Below are 8,620 nucleotides of genomic sequence, written 5' to 3' on the forward strand. Positions count from 1 at the left end.
AGTTATCGGAGTACCCCCTCCGTCAGTCGGCAGTCCAGGGCACTGTGTGTCCGAGTGGATCGCAACGTGATTTTGCGAACCCCACTCCACCACACCATAACTCGTACAAATCCTTGTGTCGCTTAGAGAGCTTCACTCCTGGTAAACGCTGGGTGGTATATGTCACTATTTGGCTGTGCTGGAGAGAAATTGGCACAGCTACTTTGGTAAAAGTTCCCTGAATTACCAGTCGTCTTAGTATTGCCTGTGTCTTTTGCTGCTCACGTTGAAGTTCATGTCGTAGCCGATGAATTTCATTCATCACTTCTGCTGTTTGGCGTCGTCCAGCAGCGATTTGCGAGTGGAGGGCGGGAAATCGCGGCGTGTTCTTTCACTTCTTATAGAGTTTACGTGATGTGGTCTCTGAGAGCTTGTTTTATGGGCTTGGTCAGTGCCCTCATCATTGTCAATAGTAATGAGCGATAATTGAGAGCCGTTACCAGCAACAAAAAATTCGTCGCGCTGCACAGGATTCAGATACGCTCCCCCCCCCCCAAACGTTTTTGTAAATGCTTACAAGTTGCTGTTTAAGTTTGCTTGGCAGTAGTGCGTATTCGTATGCATCTGCTGGTTTCAATTGCTGTCCAGGGCAGGGTTAATCCCAACATTCCGCAATTGAGTCGCCCATGAGTTGTTTTACTGTCGATACAATCTCGTTACAGAGTAAATCAGGCGTGATGCAACTAATCCCAGGCATAAATACGTAAAAGCACGGTCCTGCAGGTCCTGTTAATGCTGCTGCTGTTAATGCATCTGGGTATGGCTGCGTATTGTCGACGTAAATATCAATCTCACCTTTGCGAGTTCTCCAACGGCCCACAAATTCACAAAAACTTTCGAGATGCCACACCTCGTTGCATACATCGCTGCACCCTTACGGAGGCTGTGCGTTCCTAAATTTCACAATTTAGGCTTCTTGAAGGCTTCATTACCAACCATATCTTTTAAAAATCGTCGTACATTACGGTCTCCGTCTTTGGGATTGCCGTACAAATACTCAGAACTTGCCATATTCGATGTTGCCTCAATGTACACGGCGAGGTTAAGCAACGCACACATCTTGGGGTTCATGCTGCCAAGAATGAGCTGCTCTGGGGAATCCCGCTCCTCTCGTTTGGTTTTCGACCACCGCATTTGGAAGAGGAGTGTTGAAGGGTACTGGGTGCTAGACGAGAAGTTGGAAAACTGGAACTTCATCATGTCATCAATCCTAGCGCAAATATGCCATTGAAAACTGAGCCCACTTCCCACCAAGTACGCTTTATCAATACGCCCCCAATGAGCTCGCACAAGAAGGAGTAAATTCATGAATTCGTCAACTCCACAGGCCAGCGGGCTTTGAACTCAGATCCTTCTCGTCGAACCTTGAAGTTCTTAACCCCCTTGATCAACTTATTCACGACGTCAGACCGGGTAGGGTTTCCACGCTCCGTTACTGGACCCCATGTCAAATTTATGCGTGGCATGAACGACGAAGTAGCCTTCTTCGTGAACTCAAGGATTGTCGAGCGGCGATGCATGGTCCTCATATCATCACTTGGCTCTGGATCTCCGTACGTCTGCTCGTTCATCCAACGACACAGGTCCTCTGGAGTTATACGTAGGAGCTCGTCCACTGTGAACGTGCGGTCCTTCCTATAGGAGACGTTGTCCTTATAGGGCATGAATTTCACGAGCTCGGGCTTGTAGTGGTTCGTCATGGTCGGCGTTTGCTAGAAATGGATCTCCAGCCAAGTGGCGTCTGCGATGACCTGATTTTTGTAAACCCGCTCCCTCAGACTCTCACACTGCCTTGAATGCAATCGTCTTGTTTTTTGTATTGCCTAGGGTTGCGCAGCGAGCCAGCATCTGCTACCGAGCAGGCTACGAAAGTAGTAGAGGACTCTGAGCCCAGCTGCACGGTTCCAGCAATGATTCTTGCTGACACCATGACATCAGCCAATCAATGATCGCCGGTCACCAACAATACAACCTCGGTTGCAAATGGCCGGTAATGTCTTGGTGTCGCCAGCAGAATCAATGATCCTACTAGCAGATGCTTATGTTCTACTAAACACGTTCAACTAAACAGGAGACTGATATGAATTTCTAGTAGTTTCGCTACGTGAAAAATGTGTATTCCCACCTAAGTCGAAGACGGCCTAGTATTCAAGTCATTAGATTTGGATGCTGTAAGAGATTCGTATCCTTACCCCTTGACTTTGGGCTACAATGGCAGACAGAACAAGACTGCTAAAGTTATACCCAGTTCCATGAAATCATCGCATTTGCACTTATTGTTAATACACGTGCCAGACGATGTCTACAGTAGACCAATTACAATTTGGTAATTCGCTGCGACGAAACTCAGAATTCTTTGACTAGAGTACTAAAAAGGCGGAAATTCATGTCAACGCTGGTTTATTTGAACATCAAATATTATGCGAACACAATATATTTTTCATGCAACTTTCAGAAATTAACGTAGTAGTATGAATCTTTATCAAATGACTGGGTTAAAAGAAAAAGGTGAAAACGAAGGCAAGTGTAGCAAACGCCGCAGTTCCTACTGTGACAATCGAGAATGCTTGAGCAGATGAAAAATCATTGTGGGCCTGAGCATCGCACGCGTCACAAAGCATTGTCGCTCCGTTGGAAGCATCTTCAAGCGCAGATTCGTTGGCAGCACAGACGACACACGAGTTCCCAACACAATTATAGAGACACGTGCACTCGCCATTGAAGCAGCCAGCGTTAGATCCATCGCCACAATCAACTTCATCACACTCTGTTCCAGCGCAATATTTCCCATTGGCATCGTCTTCACAGGCACACGTGCTATTTCTCAAGCATGTACCCATGTCATTACACGCTGTGGTGTCTCCTTCCGAGCAGATCTCGCACTGTGGCCCAGTCCATCCAGTGTAGCAGACACACTTGCCACCTTCACATCCGCCGTTCCCAGCACAAGTTTTTGAGCATTCAGAGAAGATAGCAACGATATCCTCTACACTAGTTGTAGGCAGTAACTCAAGTAGAGCAACGCGCTCGTCAATAGGAGTGACCCAGTCGTCCTTAACGAACCCTCCAGTGTCGGCTGACTGGGGGTTAAAGGCCCAGTAGAACGACCCAATCGACTTCTCCTCAAGGTAGGCCGACACCGCGTTAGCCCATATCTTGTTGTTATCCTTCATTTGAGCTCCCCAGGAACCCACAACCACTGCTTGGCCAGTCTCTTTAGGTACGAATCCAAAATATTCGTCCCAGATATCCGGCATGTTATCAGGGAAGCTCGAGTCGCTCCACCACGGAGCCTTGTAGTCCACTCCAGGGGAGATCAAGTGAGGACTGTACACCAGTCTCTCCATATTACTCAGTTTGACTGGGTAGTCCTTGGCCCCCTGCAATGAACCACCAGCTTGTCCCCATTTCATACTCACTCCTTTAATATTCGTCTGGACTCCTTCGATGAATATCAAAAGTCTCGGACATTTTTTTAGTACAGCGTTGCCAATCTTGGCTGCTTGTAAGTTCCAGTCTGTGTCTTCATCTCCTTTACCCCACGTGGCTTTGCCCTTAGGCTCGTTCTTAAGGTCAATAGCGAAGACATTCCACGCCCCCGGGTCGTCGCAGTACCTCGTTGCGAGCTTCTGTAGTGCCGGAGTGATGTCGTCAGGCACTGCAATGTCGGGGAAATCGGGCTCAGAGGCCTCGATTCGATGGCTGTCGAACATAATGAGGATGTTGCGTTCACGAGCTTCCCTCACAATGACGTCCAGTACCTCAAGGTACGTTTTACCCGCCAAAGACGGACTTCCTCCGGTCTGAGTGCTCTTAACTTTTGGATCGTCCATTACGGAGTCCATAGCCAATGGCAGACGCAGTGCGTTGATGTCGTAGCTAGCGAAAAGGTCCAACGCATCGCCGATAGTGGTGGCGGACGGCCACAAGCCTTGCACTACGAGCTCAATAGTCTCGCCGCCGAACCAGTTGATGCCCTTGATGTGGAACGTCTCGTTGTCGGCCTTGATCTCTCCGTCCACGGAGCGGAAGTCGATGAAGCTGCTGCCGGCGCTGCACGTGGAGAAGGAGGCGGCCACGAGGCCGAGAGCGCGGGCGAGCTTCATGGAGATGCGAGGAAGTGAGGGGACGCCCGGCCGTTGCACAATGGGCGGTTATTTAAGCGATTGAACGATGAATTATACTATTTTGTAGAGATTAGAGATAATTAGTAAGTTTTACGCTTTCGAGTCAGACGGACGACGAAAAATTGGCGACTAATGGAAATGGCTTCAGGCAATTTTCTGAACAAATGTTAGATGTGTGTTTTTTTTTCACTTCAGGTCGCCACTTTCGTTATCTACACTATATATATTACTCCCTCACGCGCGCTTGTATCGTTTTATCCGTTCTCACATTGTTGCATCTTGTTCATTTGCCCTCGCCTTCTACTACGGCCACGGCAACTTACATTGCCATTACCCGTCACCTACTCTTCCCACACAGCACACCTTGTTTCAGCTTCATTTGCCCTTCGTCTTGTCAATAGAATCCGACTTGGTCTCCTTCGACGATTTTGCTTTCGACCCCGTTTTGCTCTGACTTGGCGTCCACAGCGTCCGTGGACACAGCTGCAGTCTCTTTCTCACCACCAACGGAGCCAGCACTCGTTTGGGCAGACTCGTAGCCAGAGTAGCCCGGGTAGCCGTAGCCGTAATTGGAGTAGCCGTAGCCATAGCCGTAGCCGTAGCCACCTTAGGCGCGGTACTTGTTGGCTGGTGCCCCAGAGGAGCCCATTGTCGTGGAGGGGGCAGCAGAACCCTGAGGTCGACCGCCTGGAACTTTTTCGCTACAGGTTAATCCGCTACATAATCAAACGAGTCCAGCTCTTGAATAAAACTCTCCAGCATGTCGCTCTCAAAGCATTGGTTCCTGTGATAATCGTCCGAGGTTCTGTGGGTAGATGAGGCGTCCTCCTGTTTCTGAATGATCTCATTCAGAATTCTAATGTAGGTGGCTTGGATTTGTGCAGTAACGGTCAACTCCCGCTGCTCCTCTTCGGCCAGGGCCCGTTCATGACGCTGCTGCATGGCAACAGATTTCCACAACCAGAAGTTTGCTGTCTGGGCAGCGTTGAACACAGCCTTTTCGTTTTCCTTGATCTGGTATAATCGCAATAATTCCCCATTTAAAACACTTGCTTGCCGTCGCATTTCTTCAAGCTCATGCTTCTGTTCCCGTCGAGACCGTCTACTGCGCGTCTCGGTTGCTCGGCAGCTCTTGCCCTCGCCGCTCTCAGCATTATCGCTGGTGCTGCTAGTTAGACTGCTGGTATATTCAACCGACCCAATGTGTTTGTCACTGGCACAAAGAAAAGTTTCGTTACCTGCGACGAGAATCGTTGCATCCAGGTCTTCCCAGTCGACGCCGATAGAGTCGGATTGTGTGAACATCCTTCCGTCGGGGCTTGTAACTTCGGCGTTTGTGTTGAGAGGTCTGTCGCTCTTTGAATTGTGAGCCAAAGTTTCGGGCTAACTGGTGGTCCCACGACGTTCGAACACGCTGTACGTGCCACCTGTGTGCAAACATTTACGTCGTCGTGTTTACTACCCTTTCCTCTCACGCAATCGCTGTTTGCATGACTAATACAGTTAGTACACAATCTATGTAAAACGGCTTAAATATTTACACTATAAGTAACAATATTAGCCGAACTCCATGCTACCCCAAACTTAACAATACAACGTACATGTACGTGTACATGTATTGCGTCCAGGCGACCAAGACCGAGAAATGAATCTAGCGAAGATGACAGAGCTAAAACTTACACAGAAGCTTCTCTCATAACGCACGTCGCGGTTTTACATGAGTCAATTTGGTAATGAAGAGTGCCGTCCCAATAAAAATGAATTGTGCCAACACTTTTGTGTTTTTTTGTAAAGTAAATTGATACAATTATTGCAGTACATAACAATTTTCGTCCAAAAAAAAAAAATAAAAATCACACTGAAAACATCCAAATCATCAGTACTGGCTTCCAGCCATATTTTATTACTCAATGACAACGAACTTGCAGAACTTTCGATTGCGCAATAATATAGGCTTTGGATGGCATTCAGACGAAAAAAACCCATTAAAAATTTAAGGCGGCTGTTGAAGGCCAGGATTATTTACATGGGTGTGTACACGACTGAGGCCAGGATTAATCCTGGACATGAAAATCGTACTTAAGTGATGATCATATTGGGAAGATACGGGAAGATTCGAAGATACGGAATGTGTGGCTGTGCGTAATCCAGGATTAATAGTGTACGTTTACAGGAATGAATCCTCGATTCATAAAATGTGTCGTAATCTTTGCATCAATGTACAGGATTAATCCTGTAACCGTCCATGATCTAGTCCAGGATTAATACTTTGTAACTCGAAGCATCGATCGCTACATTGCTGCAGTACACGAAAATATGGTGACGGTAGGTGTCTGATGATGAAATATGTATTCGTTGAAGTTAGACCTACGTAGCCTATTACTTTCTTTTCATACGGCTCTTCACTGCGCAGGTTGTGTCGGTAGAACCTCGCTCTTGGCGTCGTCAACTCCTGCAGCTCTCTGCGTAGGTGAAACTTCGTCCTCTGCGTCTTCAATTCGTGCAGCTCTCTGCGTATGCTGCACTTCGTCCCCTGCGTCGTCGTCTCCGGTGTTTCTTGGGGCAGGGGTTTTCTCCTCCTTGTCGTCATCTTCCATAGTGTCATGTGAAATGGCCTCCCCACAGGAAGAAGATATCCAGATAGCAAATAGTAAAAAAAAAAATTCAATGCGGCGTCTGGTCAACTGTTGATTTCCAGGTGGCGGCCCGTTTGCACCTGACAGATGAACATCCAGCCGACAAACACTCCACAGCTGTGTTCATCAAACTGGATAGGATTATTCATGGCAATCACGTCGTAATCTAGCAGGCCTAAGATCTTGAGATGAGTTCCCACTGCGTTACAAGCGTTCTTGTAGGAAGCGTGGTTTAGCGGATCGTAGTAATAGATACGCTTAGCGTTGGCCTTAACGACCACGCAGCACCAGTGGAAGTTATCAAAGTTGAGCGGGAGCAACACCGTGTCTACTCCGTCCTCCTTCACTTGCTGTAGAAGTCGATGCCGGATAGGTTCGGCCACAGGAGATTAATCTGTCTTTCGCGAACGTCGTTGTTTCGCTACAGCTGATTGAAATCCAGCGAATCGGACCGTTGAGTAATCTTAAGTGAGCCGCAAGCACAAGGCATGTAATGCTGCGTCTGAGATCCATGTGGGTGGGCTCGCGCTGTAGAGCATCGCGTATGTATAGTCCGCAAAAGCCGGGAGGCCTTGGATCCGTTTTAGCGGGTACGATATTAACACATCGTCTGCAACTTGAGCTCCAATTTCGTGGTAAGCAGCTGGTAGAGAGGGAACTGCGACTTCGAGAAGCCACTTATGCATTTCCAAGCCTGCCTGTACGATTCGTTTCAAATTGTCCACGCGCCTGAACGCTTCTATCTGTTTCCTTGAAAAACTCCGAACGTCCTTGATGACAATAGTTTCAACAAGTTTTCCCGTCTTCTCCTCAGTTGGTTGGCTAGTCTGTGATGTGTCAATTGTGATGGCATCTTCCTTCGAATTGGACACGGGAAGTATCTTTATGCACGCCTCCAACAACTTCGTAGGAAGTAGATAGAACGGATCCTGTATCAAAACAGGATTTTTCATCATGTGCAGTTTGGGCTTTTTCGACTCTGCGTCCCCATACTTCACGATGATACCCGATAAACGCCTCTGCACCTCACGAAGCCCAGGCTGGACGTGATCTAACGAGTTCACCACCGCAAGTAATGTCACTTCCCCAGATTTATTGCGGCCTTCCTTGGCTGCTTCATACCACTTCCTGTCAGCACGTTCACCGGCCACTATCTTCTTTTTGGCTTTTTTGGGGGCCCCAACCTTCCGTGCCTTTGGGTTGAGACGTATAGACACTGACGAGGCAGGCGGATTCTTCTCTGTGTTCGCATCAGAGTTCGCAGCGTCTCCAGTACAACATTCTTCATCATCACTACTGCTAATTTCAAACTCCCATTTTAAATCAGCATCAGAAAAAGCATGCCGGTCTTCCATTTTCAGAGCCTCTTTCAAGTCTCCTTCGGGGATATCCTCCGCAATTTTTTTCTGCCGGACGTTTCTCCATTGACTCATAACAAACTGCAGCATACTCTCGAACTCAGCTTCGTCTTCAATGTCAGCTATTTCACTGGCAATCAAGTGGGTTGCGCGAACAGCCTCCGTGTATCTCTCCGAGTGTGTTCGAACCTTGTTTTTTTAGTGATCTGTTGTAACGGGGTTACACGGGTTTACACCTGGTGTATTCCACACATGGGTACGGAGTACCCGAAGGGTTAACATACCCTCAGTACATGACTCGTAGAGTTAACAGTGGCCTCAGTACATAGGCTGAGAACCACAGGATATGCATTTGATTGGGTTTTACTATGTTAGATAGTTAACCACATACATTTACCACATAGGCGGGTTTCCGCAATAAAGAGAAAATAAACAGTTGAGATTTAGAACACTAAAGAGT

The 8,620-nt window shown here is 47.7% G+C and overlaps 6 protein-coding genes across 6 annotated transcripts in view; all 6 read right to left on the reverse strand.

The window, feature by feature from the left end:
* Positions 1–939: 939 nt before the first annotated feature.
* PPTG_03218 (hypothetical protein) lies at positions 940–1,236 on the reverse strand (the record flags this gene model as incomplete). Its single annotated transcript, XM_008895895.1, has 1 exon — positions 940–1,236. One exon carries the CDS (start codon positions 1,234–1,236, stop codon positions 940–942), a length of 297 nt encoding a protein of 98 aa, XP_008894143.1.
* A 107-nt stretch (positions 1,237–1,343) lies between these two features.
* On the reverse strand, positions 1,344–1,739 carry PPTG_03219 (hypothetical protein; the record flags this gene model as incomplete). The annotated part of the gene is made up of 1 exon (XM_008895896.1): positions 1,344–1,739. One exon carries the CDS (start codon positions 1,737–1,739, stop codon positions 1,344–1,346), a length of 396 nt encoding a protein of 131 aa, XP_008894144.1.
* A 683-nt stretch (positions 1,740–2,422) lies between these two features.
* Positions 2,423–4,215, reverse strand: PPTG_03220 (hypothetical protein). Its single transcript, XM_008895897.1, has one exon. The coding sequence runs from the start codon at positions 4,143–4,145 to the stop codon at positions 2,535–2,537; it is 1,611 nt and encodes a 536-aa protein (XP_008894145.1). The 5' UTR covers positions 4,146–4,215; the 3' UTR covers positions 2,423–2,534.
* A 326-nt stretch (positions 4,216–4,541) lies between these two features.
* On the reverse strand, positions 4,542–4,754 carry PPTG_03221 (hypothetical protein; the record flags this gene model as incomplete). The annotated part of the gene is made up of 1 exon (XM_008895898.1): positions 4,542–4,754. The coding sequence occupies one exon, from the start codon at positions 4,752–4,754 to the stop codon at positions 4,542–4,544; it is 213 nt and encodes a 70-aa protein (XP_008894146.1).
* Positions 4,755–4,874: 120 nt separating this feature from the next.
* Positions 4,875–5,471, reverse strand: PPTG_03222 (hypothetical protein; the record flags this gene model as incomplete). The annotated part of the gene is made up of 1 exon (XM_008895899.1): positions 4,875–5,471. One exon carries the CDS (start codon positions 5,469–5,471, stop codon positions 4,875–4,877), a length of 597 nt encoding a protein of 198 aa, XP_008894147.1.
* A 1,097-nt stretch (positions 5,472–6,568) lies between these two features.
* PPTG_03223 (hypothetical protein) overlaps positions 6,569–8,620 on the reverse strand; it is a gene marked incomplete at both ends in the record, with an annotated part of 4,721 nt that continues 2,669 nt past the window's right edge. Inside the window, 3 exons of the mRNA XM_008895900.1 lie at positions 6,569–6,781; positions 6,883–7,152; positions 7,570–8,349. Of these exons, the coding sequence (XP_008894148.1) occupies positions 6,569–6,781; positions 6,883–7,152; positions 7,570–8,349 (1,263 nt within the window). The remainder of the gene's footprint in view (positions 6,782–6,882; positions 7,153–7,569; positions 8,350–8,620) is intronic.

The sequence above is a fragment of the Phytophthora parasitica genome (genome assembly GCF_000247585.1).
Source record: "Phytophthora parasitica INRA-310 unplaced genomic scaffold supercont2.4, whole genome shotgun sequence".
In the NCBI taxonomy this organism is placed as follows: domain Eukaryota; phylum Oomycota; class Peronosporomycetes; order Peronosporales; family Peronosporaceae; genus Phytophthora; species Phytophthora nicotianae.

What these genes read in the sequence shown, in the direction of transcription:
- PPTG_03220 (XM_008895897.1), bottom strand. Translation starts at nt 4,145, where the DNA reads ATGAAGCTCGCCCGCGCTCTCGGCCTCGTGGCCGCCTCCTTCTCCACG.